The sequence below is a fragment of the Stegostoma tigrinum genome, unplaced genomic scaffold (assembly GCF_030684315.1).
Source record: "Stegostoma tigrinum isolate sSteTig4 unplaced genomic scaffold, sSteTig4.hap1 scaffold_83, whole genome shotgun sequence".
In the NCBI taxonomy this organism is placed as follows: Eukaryota; Metazoa; Chordata; class Chondrichthyes; order Orectolobiformes; family Stegostomatidae; genus Stegostoma; species Stegostoma tigrinum.
In genome coordinates this window covers 806,154-829,085 of record NW_026728779.1, presented here as the reverse complement: position 1 = coordinate 829,085, position 22,932 = coordinate 806,154, and the positions used below count along the sequence as shown (strand labels likewise).

At 42.5% G+C, this 22,932-nt stretch overlaps 1 protein-coding gene across 2 annotated transcripts; it reads right to left on the bottom strand.

Moving 5' to 3' along the window:
* Positions 1 to 337: 337 nt before the first annotated feature.
* Positions 338 to 22,065, bottom strand: LOC132209302 (uncharacterized). Of its 2 annotated transcripts, none has more exons than XR_009445404.1 (2): positions 21,899 to 22,065; positions 338 to 756 (listed from the first exon to the last, which is right to left on the bottom strand). XR_009445404.1 is itself a non-coding variant. In XM_059644435.1 (2 exons), exon 2 carries the CDS (start codon positions 11,433 to 11,435, stop codon positions 10,515 to 10,517), a length of 921 nt encoding a protein of 306 aa, XP_059500418.1. In that variant the 5' UTR covers positions 11,436 to 13,725; positions 21,899 to 22,065; the 3' UTR covers positions 10,156 to 10,514. The 2 variants fall into 2 exon arrangements, 1 of the variants encoding a protein (XP_059500418.1); XM_059644435.1 differs by lacking the exon at positions 338 to 756 and adding an exon at positions 10,156 to 13,725.
* Between the last annotated feature and the right edge of the window lie 867 nt (positions 22,066 to 22,932).

The following is a 22,932-nucleotide window of genomic DNA, read 5'->3' as shown; positions in this document are numbered from 1 at the left end:
TTTGCTCAATAAAACATTTCATGAGGCTTTTTGGGATAAAGGAAATTTTCATGTACTACTTTGCTGACATCAATCAAAATCTGCTCAATTGAAAGAAATACATGCAGTTCATAAAATTTTATGTTGTTCTTCCCTTCAATGCATCAAGTATATCTTTGTTGTAATTCATTCAAGTTTGTCTTTCTCAGGGACTTAAAATATATGAAAAAATACATAATACTGAAGTGCACAGCAGTTATCACAATGGTCCAATTCCAAATTCTTTTGGATGGATCGGGAAAAATATCTGCTACCTGCAGCTTCATTATGAATATATTCAAATTGTCCAGTCCTGAACCATTTCAGACTGTGGTTTGGATGCTCACATCTCTCACTATTTGGATTTTGTTTTGCGAATACATTCTAAAGTGCAGACTGCAGACCAGAACATTGTATTTTTGAAAAAGAAATATTATAAAATTGAATAACTTTATAAACCATGATAATAAAATATTAATTGCTTGCTTAAATTGAAAGGGTTCTTTATCTTGCTCATCTGTTTGAAGCCAAATTATTTGTACATGCTTTCTACAACAGATTGGCTGGCTTTGAAAATGTTTTCACCATTACCTGTATAAATTTCCACCTCATATTTCGGTCATCAAGCTGGTGAGAAATCCTTGGAGATAAAGAGACATCAAGTGGAGATAACTGATTGGGCAGGTCATTTAATATTTTGACTTCTTGTTTCACTGGGGCAATTTCTTCTTTAAAAGCCTAATGGAGAGGAAGCATATAAAATCTGAGAAACGTCCTGAAATTAATGATTAAATGTTAATAAGAAATTAAGTTAAAACTAACATCCTAATATTAAATACAAAATACAAAAGCATCTGCTGGAAATGACATTCAATTAATGAAGATTTCGAGCTCAAAGTAACAGTGTCGATGAAACTATCACAAATTGTTGTAACAGAAAACTGAATTCACTAATCTATTCTTGAGGGAAGGGAATCTGCTTTCCTGAGCAATTCTGGTATCTGACTTCAAATTCACAGGAATATGGCTGACTCTCTACTGACTTCCAAAATGGCCCACCAAGCCATTCCTGGATGGGAAACAAATGTTAGCCTTGCCAGCAGTGCCCTCATCCTGTGAAAGAATGCTTTAAAAAAAGTGGACAAATCAACTCAACAAGGCTTTGAAGGATAATTCTACTTAGTCCTGTTCTTCTTATGTTATGCTATCTATATGCAGAACTGTATTTGAAAATACAATTTGACACCTGCCTGAGGCACAGCATATATAAAGACATCCTGAGGCATCCCAAAACTCAATCTGTTAACCAGTTCCAATTCAAGCCATTAGGAAATCAACCTCTGGATGTCGGGTATGGGTTGCCTGAACAAGCATAAATTGTTCCCTTTTTTTATATACCACCAAGCAAATAGCAGACAATTAGGTTTAATGTGGAAAGGCTTTTAGGTTTTGGTTGGGCAAATCAGGGCAGAACTTATACACTTAATGGTAAGGTCCTCGGCAGTGTCGCCAAACAAACTTGGGGTGCAGGTTCAGAGTTCCTTGAAAGTGGAGTTGCAGGTAGTGAAGAAGGCGTTTAATATGCTTGCTTTTGTTGGTCAGCACTCAATACAGAAGTTGGGAAGTCACGTTGCAGCTACAAAGGACATTGGTTTGGCCATTTTTGGAATACTGCACTCAATTCAGGTTTCCTTGCTTTTGCAAAGTTGTCGTGAAATTTGAAAGGGTTCAGAAAAGATTTACAAGAACATTGCCAGGGTTGGAGAGTCTGACTGTAGGGAGAGGCTGAATGGGTTGGGGCTGCCTTCTCTGAAGTACCTGCTTCAAAATCTTCCCACCACCAGCCTCATCTCATATCCAGCCCGACTGATCCCGACTGATCACAAGGTAAGAATGTAACCACCTCTGAATGGCACTTCTCACAAGACATTGGAAGAAAGTCGCTTAGCCACATAATTTCTTTTTCTGGCAATAGGAGTTTTTAATGCAATAAATTGCAAAGAATTCACGAAAAGAAAAGCATGCTGCCGTTTGACTCTTCAGAAATATGGCAAATCCCAAATTTCCACTGTTAAATCTTGGTAAAAATGGAGTGATGAAAATCATCTGCACACAACAAGGTGGCCAGCTTTTGAATCGATAGTATTTATGTAGCTGATCTTGTTCAGTTTCTGGTCAACAGTAACACCCGTGGTGTTGATGGTGGGGGATTCAGCGGTGGTAACAGCATTAAATGTCGAGAGATGATGGCTAAATTCTCCCTTGTTGGAGATGGCCATTGCTTGGCACTTGTGTGGTGCAAATGTTACCTAGCACTGTATCAGCCTAAGCCTGGATAATATATTTGGTCTTGCCACATTTGAACATGGACTGCTTTATTGTCTACGGAGTTGGAAATGGTCCTGAACATTGTGCAGTCATCAGCAAACATTCCCACTTCTGACTTTATAGAAGGAAGCTGAAGCAGCACAGATGTTTGGCCCTGGACACTGCCCTGAGGAACTCCTACAGAGATGTCCTGGAGGTGAGATGACTATGTCTAACAACCACAAAAGTTTTCCTTTGTGCTTGGTATGACTACAACTAATAGAGGCCTTTTCCCTGCCTTACAAGAATCGAAGTCCACCTTAAAATATTCAATGACCCCAACTCTATCATCTTAGGAGGCAGCTACTTCCAATGTCATACAACTATCAGAGAAAAAATGCTCTGCTCATCTGTCCTTGAGTGGCAACTTCAAATTTTGCATGTGTCCCTCGTTCTGCGCTCGCCAAAGTATAGGAAAAATCTTTCTACATATTCCTTGTGAAGACCATTCAGAATCATATATAGTTCAAGGAAATCACCTCCTTACTCTTCTCAATTTCAGCAAAAACAAGTCCAGTCCTTCTAAGATAACAAAGTGTGGAGCTGGATGAACACAGCAGGCCAAGCAGCATCTCAGGAGCACAAAAGCTGATGTCTCGGGCCTAGACCCTTCATCAGAGAGGGGGATGGGGGGAGGGAACTGGAATAAATAGGGAGAGAGGGGGAGGCAGACTGAAGATAGAGAGAAAAGAAGATAGGTAGAGAGGAGAGTATAGGTGAGGAGGTCCTTCTAATCCTTCCCAGTCCTTCTGATCTTACTTCATAAGACAACCCATTAATTACAAGTATTGTTCTTGTAAACCTAAATCTGAACTGCCTCCTTAAATGAGGCAACTTATATTATATGCCATAATTGAGGTACGGCTTCAATGCTATGTATAACTGTGGCATAAAATCCTTACTTGTATGTTCATTTCCTTTTGTAATAACATATAGCATCCATTAGCATCCTTAATCACTTGCAGTTAATCAGAAAGCCTGGTACAAACACCAGATAACATGACAGTCCTAACAGGATGCATTTTCCAATGCTTTCAATATATAGTCATGTGTGTAACAGTGAATAAAAATCCTCCTCATTTTACCCCAATTAAATCTCACAATAAAGGAAGTACGTCTGAAAGTCATCTCATCCTGAGGAAAACAGACTTGCTCCAGGAAAGCTGCTAAAATATATCAAGAAAAATATATATGAAATGGTTCTAGAAATTTCTGCAACACAAATATCAAAGGAAACAATAGTTTGATGAACACACTGTTAAGTGTTGCACTTGCACATCACATTTTGGAAAACAAACAACACTGATTTTCTGCTTTTTTAAAAAAAGAATGTTGAATGTCTTCATTACGCAGCACTGCAGTGAACTGAAAAAGGTGTAGACTTTTAACCTGCAAAGAAAGTATGTGCAGAAGTTAAAACAAACAAAAAAAAAAGCCACTTCTGCCCTAAAAAGACAATATTACATCACAAAAAGACAGGGAAGTTGGAGAGTGCAGCATCATGCTACCTGCAGAGATCAAGTTTTGTCTGTGTCATAAAAAACAAAAGAACTGTGGGCACTGTAAATCAGGAACAAAAGCAGAAGTTGCTGGAAAAGCTCAGCAGGTCTGGCAGCATCAGTGAAGAGTGAGATCTGAGGAAGGGTCACAGGACCCGAAACGTTATCTCTGGCATTGTCTACGTCAGAGTGAGTTATGTCTATTGCTTCAGCAAAATCCAACCAACTTTGAATGAAAATCAATGCTTAAGAAACATCCAAAACATCCGCTGTACCCGTTGTGGCTTCCTCTGCATTGGGGAAATGATGCGGAGGCTTGGGGACTGCATTGCAGAACACCTATGCTCAGTTTGCAAGAAACAACTGCACCTCCCAGTCACGAACCATTTCAACTCCCCCTCCCAATCCTTAGATGACATGTCCATCCTGGGCCTCCTGCAGTGCCATAATGATGCCACCCGAAGGTTGCAGGAACAGCAACTCATCGTCCGCTTGGGAACCCTGCAGCCCAATGGTATCAATGTTTATTTCACAAGCTTCAAAATCTCCGGTCCTCCCACTGCATCCCAAAACCAGCCCAGCTCGTCCCTGCCTCCCTAACCTATTCTTCCTCTCACCTATCCACGCCCCCTACCTCATGCTGCACCCCCATTTCTTACCTACTAACCTCATCCCGCCCCCTTGACCTGTCCAGCCTCCCCAGACTGACCTAACCCCTCCCTACCTCCCCACCCATACTCTCCTCTCCACCATCTTCTCCTCTATCCATCTTCAATTCGCCTCCCCCCTCTCCCTATTTATTTCAGAACCCTCTCCACCTCCCCCTTTTCTGATGAAGGGTCGAGGCCCGAAACGTCAGATTTTGTGCTCCTGAGATGCTGCTTGGTCTGCTGTGTTCATCCAGCTCCACACGTTGTTATCTCGCATTCTCGAGCATCTGCAGTTCCCATTATCTCTCTAAAATAAAGGCTGACGTCTTTCAAAACCCAATGTCAGATTTTGCAGGTCGTCCTTACCCTGAAAAAATACCAAATAGGCATAAAGAAGAAAACTGGAGGTGAAACCATTCAAAAAATTTTCATTAGCATAATAAATGTTCAAACTGTAAAAGCAGGTTAAGCACCTGTACATAAGGAAACTGTACTCAAACTTTACACAGACACTTAGAGCTAACAAATGCGAGAAACCAATATCCATTTCTTTCTGGATTGCCAATTTTGCTGTTGGGAAAATAGGCCTCTACTGAGCAATGTAAATTCAAACAAGATAGCAACCTCTCAGAACTCAACACTCACAGTCGTAGAGTTCTGTTTTCACAGGTTGGAGTATAATAGGGTAAAGTACAATACACCAAATCTTCTTTGGCACCTTATCCTTCCATAGAGCTGCTTTTAGTAGATGCGCACAGAATTCATTTTATACACATTTAAAAGTTTCTTAGTTCAAGAGGCCAGTTCCAGCACTTTGACTTGCATCTTCTTCATCATCACAACAGAACAAAATAAAAACTCACTCTTTGTAAGTCACGTTTTCAATTTTTAGTGACAAGGTGAAGTGCGAGAACTGCTCACTTGATGTTAAAATGTCCTAAGTATGTACCTATATATTTCAATTCTGTGAAATAGGTGGAATGAGTTCGAGAAAAGGATTAATTTTGTTGCTCTGGGAGAGAGCTGGTACAGATAAAATAGGCTGAATGGCCTCCTCCCATGCTAAAAATGTCCATAACTGTTCTTGGCCCTGCTAAATTGAAGTGGCCATCCTTTCATTATGACTGTGAGACGCAGCATGTTACGATAGATGGCATAATGGAGAAATCCTTTGTTATTAATGAACTTTTCAGCACTAGGCATCCTTTCGAAGTCAAACGTTCGACATATACCTGTTGCACTGACTTGGTTCCAAACACTTACAATATGGAGGTGCTGGTGTTGGACTGGGATGGACAAAGTCAGAAGCCACATGGTATCAGGTTATAATCTGACAGGTTTATTTGAAATCACACAAGCTTTTGGGATGCAGTCCCTTCATCAGGTGCAGTCAGAGAGGAAAACACACAGACACACAATTTATAAGCAGACAGATCAAAAGATCATACAACTGGTGTGAGTGGAGTGTCAGATAATAAGTCTTCATCCAGGATGTCTGTTTATTTGCAGATGTTTTGTTGAAGAAACACACAACTTGTAGTTACAGTCAGTGTGGTATCTTATAAATTCCTGCTTTGGAAATAAAGCTTAAAACTCTCAGACAGATTCTGAACACAAGCCTCTAAACTACAAGTCAGAGTCTGACCTGAGATGTCACCTTTTGTGCATTCCTGTTGCGCTGCCTGATTATCATGACAGCACAGCACTGACATTGACTTTATAAACACTTTACTTGCCTCTAACACTCTTGGTCACCTGTAGAGAGTTATTATCTGACACTCCACTCAGGCCAATTCTATGATCTTTTGATCTTTCTGCTTATAAACTGTGTGTCTGTGTGGTCACCTCACTAACTGCACCTGATGAAGGGGCTGCACTCCAAAAGCTTGTGTGACTTGAAATGAGCCTGTTGGACTACAAGCTCGTGTCATGTGACTTCTGACTTCAAACAGTTATAGAATATGTTTTCAATCCTACCTTGACTTGATAATAAGACAACTTCCTAAAATTTATAAAATGAGAAATATGTCTAACCCTGAGCCTTTTAAAAAGGAAATATTACAACCATAGTACAGTCAGACAGTAAAGACAGAAGGAATGATTTAGTCAACTGTGTCTGACACCACACAATTAATCCCCCTGATGGAAGAAAGGTTGGCTGCGTTCTCTTTCTTCAGGAACATCCAGCTAATACCACCTTACTACTGCTTGTTTTATTCAGCTGGTGTTCCATCTAATTCCTTTCGGTCTTGGTCAAACCCTCATGTAATTTATTTAAATTTTCAATAAAATAAATTTAACTTTATATTCCACAATTTGAACATTTCCTTTTAAGGTTTGAATGGTTCACTTTGTACAGTGCACATGTGGTGTTCATAATTGGAGAACATGGTGGGAAAATCAAGCTAACTTCTGCGTTCTTGTCAGTAATGCCCTTTGAACAGAACATGAAGTTGCGGAACTATGTGGAGACAACAATTTAAAACTGGGAAGACCACTGTTTGTGGTCCGACCACACATTCATGCAATCCCTAAAGCTGTCTCTTTACATCTTTTTAATACTGCCTACCTGTCTCTTGTCTTGGCTCATTAGCAGTGAAACCTTCATCTGGAACTACTTCACTTCTGGACCTGACAATTCCAATGCATTCCCTGCTGGAGTCCCACATTTGCCCATGGCATCTAAAACACTCTAAGGCTCAGGGTTAGACATACTTCTCATTTTATAAATTTTAGGAAGATGTCTTATTATCAAGTCAAGGTAGGATTGAAAACATATTCTATAACTGTTTGAAGTCAGAAGTCACATGACACCAGCTTGTAGTCCAACTGGTTCATTTGAAATCACACAAGCTTTTGGAGTGCAGCCACCTTCACCAGGTGCATTTTGTGAGGTGACCACACAGACACACAATTTATAAGCAGAAAGATCAAAAGATCATAGAATTGGCCTGAGTGGAGTGTCAGATAATAACTCTCTACAGGTGACCAAGAGTGTTATGAGGTCATCTAAAACTCCACTGCCTGAGTCTCATCTTGAAACAAATCCTATTCTCCGTACTTTCTAACTCACTGATGCTATTAACAGTAATTTTATTAAATTCTCATTTTTGTTTACACATCGTTCCTTGGCTACGCCTATCGCTATTTTGGTAATCTCCACCAGTCCAACCATACTTCAGGATATCTGCACTCGTCTAATTATGTCCTCTTGCCCACTCTTGATTTTAAATGGCCCACGACTGGTTGTCAAACATTTAATTGTGTAGGCTTCAAACCCAACAAGAGACTTCCTCCACCTCTTAGCCGCTGTACCTTTCCTCTTTTAAGGCACTTTTTAAAACAATCCTCTTTGATCAAGCTCTTGATCATCAGAACTAAGAACTTAATAAGGCTCAGTTGTATTCTGGGATCGTTAATACTCCTTTCAGATGCCTTCAAAACTTTGCCTCCATTAAAGAGATATAAAGTGGTTGAAGACATTGCACAGCAGATGGGGATGAATTGGGGAGTTATTTCAAAGAGCTGTGATATGCCAGAAGACCTCCTTCCACACGCCAACTCTGATTCTACGTAACAAAAATGATTTTCAGACTTGGGAAGAGCCTTCAAAAATGTCACTGGTAACCAGCTTTTGGGCAGAGTAGAGCTGCTGAGATGATAGACCAGGAAAGAGGGGTACCAGTACTGATAATATGCTGAACACAATCAAATTTTGAGGTTGTAGAATGATGTGGTCTTCAGCATTTTTGAAACTTTGACCCTTTTCCTTCCTCTTCACGGAGCAAGTCAAATAGCGGCAGCACAATGTTGCATGGCTGCTCAAGCCTGCTCCACCGTTGATGATGATTGTGGCTGGTCTTCTCCATCAATTAAACTTTTGCTCGTATCTCATCCTCTTTTCAAAACATCGGTCTATTCACGTGTAGTATCCCTCTCGCTAATTTAATGAGAATTCATTCCAATCACTGAACTCCTAACGCTGACCCACCCCAGATCAAAAAATTCAGCTGAGATCAGGAACTTATCTAACCTGTATGGCTGAGCTGGCTTTTAAAAAGTTTGCCAGTGAGAGAGTCCCAGTTAGAAACATTCATTCAAAAAAATACAATTGCATGGATTACTCTACAATCCTAAACTCCATTCAAATTCAGTTGGCTGAACGGTTGGTTTGTGATGCAAAGTGATGCCCTGCAGAGAGGGCTTAATTGCCACACCAGTGAGCTGACCACAAAGGATCTTTGCCTCAACCTCTACTTGCCCGAGGCATGGTGATCTTCAGGTTAAATCATAACCAGTTGTCTCTCTCTAAGGAGTGGCCAAATGGCGTGCTAAGACTTTACCTTTAATCCTGATAACTTAGCAACAAGCAGATAACTCAGCTGATGTCACTGACTAATAGAATCCTCAATTATACTAATATTACCGATGTGATATCATCAGAAGGCATGCTCAACTAAGTTTTAATTTTCAAATTAAGTTAACAACCATTCAATCAATATTACTTAAGTACTCATATTACTGATCGTCTCGATACAACATTGCGGTTACATCTGTTCATAAGTGAAGTGTAATGTAATTGCACTTAGTCTGGTTTTATCAATGTGATCCTGCAATGAGTCAATAAGCAGGTCACCCACAGGTTGCCAATCAGTGTGGACCCCCTCAGCTGTTATCACGAGCCTCAAGATCATCCAGAGCTTTCTGCAGTTCTTGAAGTTTCTCCAATGCCTTTTCCACCTGTTTCTGCCAGTTGCTTGCATGGGTTTTCAATTGCTCCCAATTTTCCTTCACTTCTATTGACTGTTTGAGGACAGCTTTGGCAATTCTCTGGGCTCTCTCTTCCGGGTTAGGTTCTGGAAATATGAAATGCAAATAATTTATCAACTATTCATGACTTTGATCGATGGAACTGAAGTTTTCTTTCGAAACCCCTTTCCTTTAAAAGGTCTCTCTGGACTTTATCCTGAAATTGGGAATATATAGTATAAGACTAAAGATTTTGTTACAGGCACATCAATGATAAATTCTGTAATGAGCTAGCAGGTCACGGAGCCATTAACAGAGAATCTCAGAGAACCAATACAAAGCCAAATAAAATTGTGCAGATATTTGAAATTTATGACTACCAAGGAAACTTTAAAAAAGGAAAAAGATTAGAGTGACTAAATGGGTTAAATTCTCAACAAAAGATTTGACATATCCTTTCAGGATATCTTTCATAGCTATTAAAACAAACATCCAACACAAACCAAGTTTCATCTTTCAGGACTGGCAAGTTAGAATGATAAACCCGAAGTCTACCCTGCACAATTCGCTCTAGAACTCACTCAATGAGGTTGTTACGTGATATAGAGATAACAAAGTGTGCAGCTGGATGAACGCAGCAGGCCAAGCAGCATCTTAGGAGCACAAAAGCTTACATGTTGGGCCGAGACCCCTCATCAGAAAAGGGGGAGGGGGAGAGGATTCTGAAATAAATAGGGAGAGAGGGGGAGGTGGATCGAAGATGGATAGAGGGGAAGATAGTTGGAGAGGAGACAGACAAGTTGAAGCTAGTAGAGGTGAGTGTGGGTGGGGTGGTAGGGAGGGGATAGGACAGTTCAGGGAGGACGGACAGGTCAAGGGGTGAGGTTAGTAGGAAGGAAATGGGGGTGTGGTTTGAGGTGGGAGGAGGGGATAGGTGGGAGAAAGAACAGGTGAGGGAGGCGGGGACGAGCTGGGCTTGTTTTGGGATGCAGTAGGGGGAGGGGAGATTTTGAAGCTTGTGAAATCCACATTGATATTATTGGGCTGCAGGGTTCCCAAGCAGAATATGAGTTGCTGTTGCTGCAACCTTCGGGTGGCATTGTTGTGGCACTGCAGGAGGCCCAGGATGGACATGTCGTCGAAGGAATAGGAGGGGAAGTTGAAATTGTTCGCGACTGGGAGGTGCAGTTGTTTGTTGTGAACCGAGCATAGGGACTGCTTTGCAGAACACTTAAGTCTCTCCTTGGTTTCCCCGATGTTGAGGAGTCCACAGCGGGTACAGCGGATGCAGTATACCACATTGGTAGATGTGCAGTTGAACATCTGCTTGATGTGGAAAGTCTTCTTGGGGCCTGGGATGGGGGTGAGGGAGGAGGTATGGGGGCACGTGTAGCACTTCCTGCAGTTGCAGGGAAAATGTCGGGTGTGGTGGGGTTGGAGGGAAGCGTGGAGCCGACAAGGGAGTCATGGAGAGAGTGGTCTCTCCAGAAAGTAGACAAGGGTGGGGATGGAAAAATGTCTTTGGTGGTGAGGTCAGATTGCAGATGGTGGAAGTGTTGGAGGATGATGCGTTGTATCCAGAGGTTGGTAGGGTGGTATGAGAGGATGAGGGGGTTCTCTTTTGGTGCTTATTGCGGGGATGGGGTGTGAGGGATGAGTTGCAGGAAATGTGGGAGACATGGTTCTTGACCACTGTGTGTGGTTGGGTGGGGGGTGGGGGGTTGCGGTCGTTGAAAAACGAGGACATCTGACGTGTACGGGAATGGAATGCCTCATCCTGGGAGCAGATGAGGCGGAGGTGAAGGAATTGGGAATAGGGGATGGAATTTTTGCAGGAAGGTGGGTGGGAGGTGGTGTATTCTAGGTAGCTGTGGGAGTCGGTGGGCTTGAAATGGATATCGGTTTCTGGGTGGTTACCTGAGATGGAGACAGAGAGGTCCAGGAAGGTGACAGAGGTGTTGTAGATAGTCCAGGTGAACTTGAGGTGGGTGCCTGAGATGGGGACATATATAGCTCCATTCATATTCACAAATCTCTGTTTCAAATCTAATCTTCTTAAGCACGTACGTAATTTTTCATTGTCAATGAATGTTGTTATGTTGATTGCATAGAGAAAGTGTTTCAAGAGACTGATTGGCCTCATACTTTTCATCCAATTGTATTTGGCAAGTTGACGTTCAGCACTTCTGTAACAAGTCCAATTCCAGTAAGTGGCGCAAATGGCATGGTCAACATTTCAATATAAATACAAGAGAGAAAAATTAAGACAATGGCCTGAGTGTTTCGCCCGATTACAGCAGAGGCATTAACACATACTAGTTTACATTAATTTATCTCTGAATCTACCAAGAAATGAATTCTTTGACAATGTCACGACAACATTGAGACATTTGGCAAGCTCAGGGGCAAGGGGACTGGTTCAGAACTGTACACAGAAACGTAATGAACAGAAACACTGTATGGTGAGAATGGTACTAAAAAGGAAATGGTACAATTTCATCTGTATCAATCTGTAGTTGGAATACACATGGTTTGAACCGGCACCAATGCAAAATTGAATTGCCATTGCGTGACATACCATGTGTTCAGAATGAGGAAGAGATGAAGCTTAGTTATGATTCATTTCATTAAAATGAATCTTAACTAACTAATCTAATTAAACGAAGCAGTTTTACATACAGAACGCTGGTTTACAAACAAAATCTGCACTGATTGACTTCCAGATAGTAAAATGAAAGCTGTTGATCTCAGACTTTGATTATACACAGAATTGAAAGATGAAGTGACAATCTTGGATTCAGGATTGCAAACTGACATCGGGGATTAAGCAACTGATAGAGACCATCCATGTAGTTAATCTTGAATTGGCAGCATTACAAGTGACCAGGACAATACCTGCTCTATAAAAATAAGAAAAAGTAGAAACAGAAGACAACTAAGATACAACAAAAATGCGACATTCAATTTGAATTACAAAATACTTTAAGCAAACAATTTTATTTAATTCACATATATTATCTGCAATAATATCCATTTAATATTGGTTCTTCCAAACTGTTGCAGCATTTTGACATTAAAAGAATATTCCATCACAAGTATTGCTTGCTATAAAAATCCCAGCATGTTCTGAAATTCTTAGAATAAAAGTATTTCAATCCGATGGTGCTCCTGCATTATTCATCAGTTCCCCACTCAATGGGTATGTTCTGATATGCAGGAAACTTCTATTGTTCGATATGGGGACGGGTATTTACTTGGCATTGTTCTCATGGAGGCAGCACTGACAGATTATAATTTTCTTCCTGTGGGCTCTGTAGTCCAGATTTTTCTCTCCTCCATTATGTTGCATTAAAGATCAACAACATTCACCATTTCCTCAGTCTGAGAACCTACCATGTTAAAAAGTGACCAATTAAAGTGTTGCATTGCCTTCAATTTCACAAGGACTGAACTAATCTGCTGCTTACGACACTGATTGCAAAATTAAAAACCATGAATTGATAACAAAAACAGCGGGATTTTGTACTTTCCCTTGTGGCAAGTTTGAAAATAGAGGACATTTAATCAGGTGGAAGGATGGCACCACCTACAATTCTGCTTAGAGCCAGATTAAATCCATGGTGAGAAGACTTGTGCATAACTTCCCAACTTCATTGCGAGTTAAAGTCCCCAATTGAGCAACTGACGTACACATACATCATCCCACAACAACTGGTATTGACTCAACAGTGGGCAGGGGTGTCACCATTAAGAAATGTAACAGGCTTTCAAAGGCATTCAATGTGCAACATCAAGAAGGGGAAGTGGCGTGCTAATGGTGTTTCACTCAATCCTGGCCCGAGATCGAGCAATAATCGTAGGTTGGTTGCCAATGGTAACAGAGATCATCACCTCCCAAGTGACACTGCTGCTTACTACACCTGCTGGGTTCTGGTTAGCCAACCGCTCATGGAAAGTGGCATCCCACCAGGTTTGCCGCCGGTCTATTATGTGCCAGAGGGGAGAAAGATGTAGCTGCCTACGCATGAGAGGAGCAAGGTCAGGATGACGTACCCCTTGAGGGGAGCGACCTGAGGCTGGCGCTCCCCTGAAGGGAAGCTGGTTGGGGCAAGCCGTTCCCTCATCAGTTCTCGAGTCAATGGCCTAGACCCTCGTCGCTTCCACAGGATTACATCCAGAGGCTAAATAGCTGCCTATTCATCAGTGCTTGCAACTACTTCAACTCCGATTCACAGCTGGACCTGCAGGTAAATCTGCAAAACCACTGTCCCAGAGTACAGTTTCTTTGCATAAAAGGCACATTTTCAAGCTAGGAAGTCAAGGTAAACCAATCTCTTCCAACATTTAGAACTTTTGATGTTGGAAATCAGTCAAGTACAAAGTCGCAGCTCATCAGGAACTAAAACAAAGTTGCTGGAATAGCTCACCGGGTCTGGCAACATCTGTGACGGAAAACAAAAACAGCGTTAACGTTTCGGGTGCGGTGACCGTTCCGCAGCTCATCAGGGATGTTTATTACTGGAATATTAATTAAGTAGAAACTAAACAAAATTGGATAAAAGGCAGGAGATGGAGAGTGGTGATGCAAGGAAGTTTTCCATACTGGAGGCCTGTTGCCAGCGGTGTCCCACAGGGATCATTGCTGGGTCTGCTTTTGGTTGTCGTTTATATAAATGATTTAGATGAGAATATAGAAGGCCTGGTTAGTAAGTTTGCAGATGATACCAAAATCGGTGGTACAGTGCACAGCAAAGAGGGGAAATGCCAGTTATGAGGAAAGGTCACCGGACCTGAAACGTTAACTTTGTTTTTTCCTTCAAAGAAGCTGCCAGACTTCCTGAGATTTGACAGCAACTTTGTTTTTGTTCGTGATTTACAGCATCTGTAGTTCTTTCGGTAGTTAAGAAGGTGTTTCATGACTCAGACCTTTGAGGAGAAGAGTTGGAATGCCATGTTGAAGTTGTACAGGATATTGGTGAGGCCTCTTCTACACTGTTGTGTCCAATTCTGGTCGGTGTTCAAGGAAGGATATTATTAAGCTGGAGAGGGTTCAGAAAAGAATTACCAGGATGTTGCCAGAAATGGAGGTTTTGAGATTTAAGGTGAGAATAGACTGGGGCTTTTTTCACTGCATCTTAGGAGGTTTCGGGGTCACCCGATGAATGTTTATAAAATAATGAGGGATCTAGATAAGGTGAACGCCAAATGTCTTTTCCCTACTGTGGAGGATTTCAAAACTATGGGGCATAGTTTTAAGATGAGAGGAAAAAGATTTAAAAAGGAAATGAGGGGCAATATTTTTATACAGAGGATTGTTCATATGTGGAATGAACTTCCAGAAGAATTGGTGGATGCGGGTACAGTTTCACTATTTAAAAGACATCCAGGTAAGTACATGAATGGAGGGATATGGCCGAGCGCAGGAGGCAGGCAGGACTACTTTAGTTTGGGATTATGGTCAGCATGGACTAATTGGACTGAAAGGTCTGTTTCGTGTTGTATCACTCTATGACTCTATAAATACAATTTTATTTAAATGCTAGTCTATCTTCTTTAGCATTGATCAAGGGTAGGTTATGGACAAAATAGAGCTTTGTAATTAGTCTGATCTCAGCTGTTTAAGGAGACTGGTGAAGTCTTTGTTGTCAGAAAAGTGGCCTAAAAAGGAAACAAATACAAGATTGGGTTGCCTCTTGAGGTTAACCACAGATCTATGTAAATGTCTGGCTCACATTCAGGAGGACTTTGCAATGTGTGACTTACTAGTGTTTTATACCACTACAACAATCGAATATGATGGATTTGCTTTACAAGAAAAATGGTGAAGGGCTATTTTGTTTCACTTTATGATTTACAACACACTATCAAGGTCATTCATGTATGACAATTGAATGAATCAAATTCCATTTTAGTTGAGGAATCGAGTGGTAATATCAGGTTTGGCCTTTGAAATGACAAGTGTTATGATCCCAGTTGATGGTGATACTGGACAATTCAGATTCCAGGGTGAGATAAATTTTCATTCTCTTTACTGTGGTATTCAATTACTGAAAATGCTCACAAGCGGATGCCTATGTATATTTATAACAGAAGAACACAGAAAATTATTAGATTAAAACCCACGTCTTGTCCTTCTCACTACACACGGTATAGGTGTACAATTCAAACTTAAAACTTGCGCAGCATTCCTCCAGTATAGAATCCAAGCTCACAAATAACATTATTATGTGAAGCCTGTTCAATATTGCTCTCCAGAGAGAGAAAAATGTTTTCATTTTCTATTAATGTCCTCTTATCATTATTTTAATTTTACTTGGATGGATTTCATTTTAACAGCATTGAAACCTTCATTTTTTTTAGTTTTATGAATCACAGAAACTCAGTAAGCAGGTACAGCAGGTATTAAGGCAGGGAAATGGAATTTTGGCATTTGTTGCTCAAGAAAGAGAGTATACAAATACAAAAGAAGGTTGCTGCAACTATGCAAGGCATTAGTGAGTCCACACCTGGAGCCCTGTGTACAGTTCTGGTCTCCTTACTTAAGGAGAGGTGTCATTGTATTGGAAGCAGTCCAGTGGAGGTTCACCAGGATGATTCCAGAGACGAGAATGCGTCTTAAGACAGACAGAGTAGTTTCGGCCTACATTCTCAGGTGTTCAGAACAATGAGAAGGGATCTAATTGAGGGATATAATATGTTCAAGCAGATTGATAAAGTTGACGTGGAAAGGATGGTTCCTCATGCAGGCAATAGAACAAGAGGTCATAGTTTTAGCATAGGGAAAGAAGGTTTAAAGGGACGATGAAAAATTTCTACACCGGAAGGGTCATGAATCTCTGGAATTCACTCCCTGAGAAGGCATTGGAGGGCTGTGACATGGAGCAAATTTGAAGAGGAGATAGAACGATTTTTGAGTTCATAATGGGTTCAAGAATTATGGAGAGCAGGTAGGAAACTAAAGTTGCAGCAGAGATAAGATCAACCACAATCATATCAAACAGCGGGGCTCGAGGAGCTGAATTGTCTTACTCCTCCTAGTACTTAAGTTCATTATCATTTTTGGTTTGGAGCTGTGAACTGTGAGCTGAGAGTGACCTTTGGACTGTGAGCAGCAGCTTATGTGAAAAAAGAAGAAACAATTTGATATTTGTTTATGAGGCTAGGTCTGGAGGTTAATTGCAGGTCAATTCTTCTTCCAAGAAAACTCTGTTGATGAGTCACTAGCAAAGAGAAACCAATATTGAACTGTCTTTAAATCAGAAGGATTGTCCCTGCAAAAGCTACAGGACAGACGTTTGATTGCCAACTGGTTGTCCTCCCATTATCAACTTATTCTAAGTTAAGAGGTCCTCTGTTACAAGTAATAATTAAATATCCCCCAAAGCCTACTGAAAGGTATTTGCATAGCTCAATGTTTTCAGAAACCAAGACAGAAGCTCAGAAATTACTGGAAATGCTCAGCGAGTCTGGCAGCATCTATGGACAGAAGTTAGAATTAACATTTCAGATCCTGTGACACTTAGAAATAAGGAATTCTGAGGAAAGGTGATACGACCCAAAATGTTAACTCTGTTTTCTCTCCATAGATGCTGCCAGATCTGCTGGTTTTTTACAGCAACTTCTGTTTTTGTTTCTGATTTACAGCATCTGTAGATTGTTCAGATTTTAACTTAACATACAATCTCATCTGACTGTGAGATTTTAGATGATGGACAAAAACAAAATTTCTGGAAAAGCTCAGCAGGTCTGAAAACATCTGTGAAGGCCAAAAAGAGGTACGATGTCAGATCTGGTGGCCCTTCCTCAGAGCTGATCAGAAGAAGGGTTGACAGATCTGAAATCTTACTTCTTTTTTTCCTTCACAGATGCTGCTGGACCTGCTGAGCTTTTCCAGCAGCTTTGTTTTTGTTCCTGATTTACAGCATCCACAGTTCTTTCCATTTTAAAGATCATGCAGTCTGGTTAAGTAAACTGGCCAGTTACACTTGATTTAGTTTTTTCCCTTTGATACATTCCTTAATTATATCTGTTTGTGTGTCTTTCTGTCTTTGCTAGAATTGGGGCTAGAATCAAAGAAGATGATGTTTAAGTCATAGGCGTTCGTCAGAATACCTTTTTGCTTAACTTTTTTTAAAAAAGATACTATATTGTTCATAAACTGTAAAATCTTTTGTTTTGGCTATAAACCTGGTGTCAGGTATTGTTATTCACAAAGTCTGGCACTGGCTTTTCAAAAAATCTGATTAGGAAACATTGGGATCAATTTTGAACGTCACTAAATACTTTATATCAATGAGTTGCAAATATAGACAGGGAAGCTGATTGAATACGGCTGTGACTTCAGGTCATAAAATCAGTCATAACATACTGATATTAAATAAATAAAGACATTCCATCACATTCTCTTACTAATCAAGTTCACTTTGATTGTGACATTAATTTCTCTCCGTATTTGTTCTTGATAAAGCAACCACATTGATATTGTCTCTAATTCAGATAAGTGGGCAAGGTAAGGGCACTGTGACAGTCAGCCAGTGTCACTCAGAACAGCGGATGAGGGCTCTGTGACAGGCAGTGTTACTGAGAGGAGGGAGTGAGAGGCCTGTGACAGTCAGTCAGTGATTCTGAGAGGAGGGGTTTCGGGCCGGGAGATAGTCAGAGTTACCAAGAGGAGCAGTTGAGGGCCCTGTGACGGGCCGTGTTACTGAGAGGAGTGGGTGAGGGCCCTGCGACAGGCAGTCTTACTCAGAGGAACGGCTAAGGTCCCTGTGACGGGCAGTGTTACTGAGAGGAGCGGGTGACGGCCCTGTGATGGGCAGTGTTACTGAGAGGAGCGGGTGAGAGCCCTGTGACAGTCTGTCAGTGTTACTGAGGGCAACGGGTGAGCACCCTGTGACAGGCAGTCAGTGTTACTGAGAGGAGGGGGTGAGGGCCCTGTGCAGTCAGTCAATGTTACTGAGAGGAGCGGGTGAGGATCCTGTGACTGGCAGTGTTACTGAAAGGAGGGGGTGAGGGCACGGTGGCGGACTGTGTTAAAGAGAGGAGGGGGTGAGGGCCCTGTGACAGTCAGTCAGTGTAACGGAGAGGAGCAGGTGAGGGCCCTGTGGCAGACAGTATTACTGAGAGGAGTGGGTGAGGGCCCTGTGACGGACAGTGTTACTGAGGAAGGGGGTGAGCGCCCTGTGACAGTCAGTCAGTGTTACTGCGAGCAGCGGGTGAGGGGTCTGTGACAGGTAGTGTTAATGAGAGGAGGGGGGGGTGAGGGCCCTGTACTGTCAGTCAATGTTACTGAGAGGAGAGGGTGAGGGCCCTGTGACAGGCAGTCAATGTTACGGAGAGGAGTGGGTGAGGGCTCTGTGACAGGCAGTATTACTGAGATGCACGGGTGAGGGCCCTGTGACAGGCAGTGTTACTGAGAGGAGTGGGTGAGGGCTCTGTGACAGTTGTGTTACTTAGAGGAGTGGGTGAGGGCGCTGTGACGGGCAGTGTTACTGAGAGGAGCGGGTGAGGGCCCAGTGACAGTCAGGGGATGTTACTGAGAGGAGTGGGTGAGCGCCCTTTCCAATCAGTCAGTGTTACTGAGACGAGCGGGTGAGGGCCCTGTGACAGTCAGTCAGTGGAACAGAGGAGCGGGTGAGGGTCCGGTGACAATCAGTGTTACTGAGAGGAGCGGGTAGGGGCACTGTAACAGGTAGTGCGACTGAGTGGAGCGGGTGAGAGCCCTGCGACAGTCAGTGTTACTGAGAGGAGCAGGTAAGGTCCCTGTGACGGGCAGTGTTACTGAGAGGAGCAGGTAAGGTCCCTGTGACGGGCAGTGTTACTGAAAGGAGCGGGTGAGGGCCCTGTGACAGGCAGTGTTACTGAGAGGAGCGGGTAAGGTCCCTGTGACGGGCAGTGTTACTGAATGGAGCGGGTGAGGGCCCTGTGACAGGCAGTGTTACTGAGAGGAGCGGGTAAGGTCCCTGTGACGGGCAGTGTTACTGAGAGGAGCGGGTAAGGTCCCTGTGACGGGCAGTGTTACTGAGAGGAGCGGGTAAGGTCCGTGTGACGGGCAGTGTTACTGAAAGGAGCGGGTAAGGTCCCTGTGACAGGCAGTGTTACTGAGAGGAGCGGTAAGGTCCCTGTGATGGGCAGTGTTACTGAGAGGAGCAGGTAAGGTCCCTGTGACGGACATTGTTACTGAGAGGAGCGGTAAGGTCCCTGTGATGGGCAGTGTTACTGAGAGGAGCAGGTGAGGTCCCTGTGATGGGCAGTGTTACTGAGAGGAGCGGGTAAGGTCCCTGTGACGGGCAGTGTTACTGAGAGGATCGCGTGAGGGTTCAGTGACAGGCAGTGTTACTGAGAGGAGCGCGTGAGGGCCCTGTAACTGGCAGTGTGACTGAGCGGAGCGGTGAGCGCTCTGTGACAGTCTGAGGGCACTGTGACGGAGTGTGTTACTGAGGGGAGGGGGTGAGGGCCCTGTGACAGTCAGTCAGTGCATAACTGAGAGGAGCAGGTGAGGGCCCTGTGGCAAGCAGTATTACTGAGAGGAGTGGGTGATGTCCCTGTGACGGGCAGTGTTACTGAGAGGAGGGGGCGAGGGCCCTGTGACGGGCAGTATTACTGAGAGGAGGGGGCGAGGGCCCTGTGACGGGCAGTATTACTGAGAGGAGGGGGTGAGGGCCCTGTGACGGGCAGACAGTGTTACTGAGAGCAGAGGGTTGGCCCAGTGACAGTCAGAGAATGTTATTGAGAGGAGTGGGTGAGATAAGGCTCTCCCTGAAAAGCAGGCATACCAGCAGAGACCTGAGAGTGAACACCGGTTTTTGTCCCCTACAATTAAGCAGGAGAATGAGTAAATTAAAAGCAAAGATCCGTGTTCTGTTGAGTTAAGGTATGCCTGGAATTAAGATCTGACCCATGATTGGTACATCCGACGCTACATGTCAAATGCTGAGTGCTCCTGCTGGTCTGCATGACCATGTGTACAGCAGGTGCCTCTTATTGGAGCAATTTGAGCAACAAGTTGGAGCATTAGAGAGCATTGATGAGTCTGACAGGTTTAGTGATAAAAACCACAAGAACTGCGGATGCTGTAAACGACGAACAAAAACAAAGTTGCTGGAAAAGCTCAGCAGGTGTGGCAACATATGTTGGAGGAAAAAACAGAGTTTACATTTCCAGTCCGGTGACCCTTCCTCAGAACTGATGGTGGCTGGGAAAACATCAGTTTCTATGCCGAAAATAGGGAGGAGGGTGGGGGGGAGTAAACAATAGGATAGAGCCCAAAGAGAGAGAAAGACAGGTGGACAGATAAAGGAGTTGCTAACGATCAGGCTGGGAAGTTGTCAATGGGGACTGTTAGTCACTAACAACAGGGAGTGTGTAGTGGCAGGCTGCGTGGTAACAAAGCCTGGTGTGTGGGGTGGGGGCGCTGGGATATGGGAGAGTTTAGGCCCTAAAATTGCAGAACTCAATATTAAGTCTGGAGGGCTGTCAGGTCCCCAAGTAGAAAATGAGGTGTTGTTCTGTCTGCTTGTGCTGGGCTTCACTGGAACACTGTAGCAAGCCGGAGACAGAGATGTTGGCCAGGTTGGTTGATAGTATATGTTTCAGGGTGTTGTTTTGTGATTGAATGCAAGTTTTATGAGGAGAAACTGGTAGGCTAAGTGCGTTTTCCATGCAGCAGAGGAGGCTGAGGGGAAATCTGATCGACGTATTCAAAATTATGAGGAGGCATAGATTGATTGTGAGAACCAGTAGACGAGTTTAAGTCAGGGGGTATAGATTTCAGGTGAACTGTCAGCTATTTAGAGGGGATCTGAGGCAAGTGTTTTCACCAAAAGCGATACAAACATGTAATATGCTGCCTGACAAGGTGGAGAAGGCAGATACGCTTGCAATATTAAAGAAGCAACAGATGAGCATTTAAAGGGCCAGGGTATGGTAGGTAATGACTCAGTGCAGGTAAATGGGATTAGTAGTTTGATGTTTGTTAGTTGGCATTGATGTTGATCAAGTGAGCCTGTTTCTATACTGCATGACTTTATGAAGCAGGGGAGGAGATATCAAAGGTCCTGGCAAAGATTTTTCAAGTCATTTCTGGCCACAGCTAAGGTGCCAGAGGACCGCTCATACTTTTATTTCAAAGAAGAAAGGACAGATCCAGAAGTTACAAGCCAGTCTAACCTTGGTGGTAGGGAAGTTATCAGAAAGAATTTTAAGGGACAAAATGTCGCTGCACTTGGAGAAACATGGAATGTTCGGGGATAGTCAGCATGGCTTTGTTGAGGTAATGCCATGGTTTGCAAATTTTATCTAATTTTTATTGAGGAGATATCAGAAGTGTTGAAGAGGGAAATTCATCTGATGTGGTCTATATGTTTTTGATAAGGTCAGTGATAGCAGACTGGTCAACAAAACAAGAGCTCATGGGATCTAAGGCTCAGTGGAGTGTTGGATCCAACATTGCCTGAAAGGCCAGAAGCAGAGGGCATGAACTCTTGCTTTTGGACATCAAGGTCCCTTTGTTTCTCAGTGCTCTCTAGGGATCTACTAGTCATTGTGAACATCTTTCACTTACCAGAGCTCCCAAAATGCATCACTACACATTTGCACTCTATCAATTGAGATTACCAGATCAAATTGTTATCCATTCAGATGCCACAAAGCTGTCAGATCAGAAAGTAACTGGATTCATGAATGATTCTCCATTTCCCCAAAGTCATTTCATCTTCCCTGTCTCAGGCAAAGGCAGCATTTTGGTATGGCTGATATACATCTAGTGGCACGCAGAAAAGTGTCCTCTGAAAATGAGACACATCAATACATCACCAAAATATGGTAGGACAGTAAACACATGCTTTTTGCTTTTGAATATGGTAATTAAGAACACATTGCAGAACGTAAAGTCATGTAACGTTTTGTGAAAATGAAAAAAAAATATTTCAAGATGCTGATCTATAAATTTTCTAATAATTTGAAGTTACCACAATCACTAGGTGAGTGGAAACATTTTCAATTGTTCCCACAACATACAATTCTAAGTAACTGTCACAGAATCTTCTGTCATGCGCTGTAACATGTTTCTTTAAATAACATACGAGTCCCTGCATTATTTCTCACTCTCCAGTTTAGCATTACTTTATTTCTAATCTCTTACTGCTCTATAAAGCCAAGTGTTCTGCAGAAAAGTGGTTGTTCCTGCAATAGATTAAGTGGCTGACCTGTTTAAACGTGAAGGTGTCAGCGCGACTCCTCTGGCCCTTCTATGGGCTGAATCCAAAGCAGTTATGATTGTCTCCTCCTTATCCATTAGTTCATGTCTGAGTGCCTGCACGTGAAATTCCATTAAGAAATTATCACCATTTGAAAGCAACACTGTACATTTCCATTTAATAAATCCAATCAATCAGCACTGTCAAAAAAAAAGAACACTGATAATTGTATTAGGTTCCAATGAAGTAGTCAATCACTTAAGTTTCTAATATTGAAAGTATATTTAATGCAGAAAGACTAATTACCACCGCAACCTTAAGCATCAGTCAAGCAATGCTGACACAACATGTTAATGCCCATTAGAAGGCCTCTATTTATCAGATATCAGAAGTGTTGAAGAGGGAAATTCATCTGATGCGGTCTATATGTTTTTCATATTATGTTCTTCATAT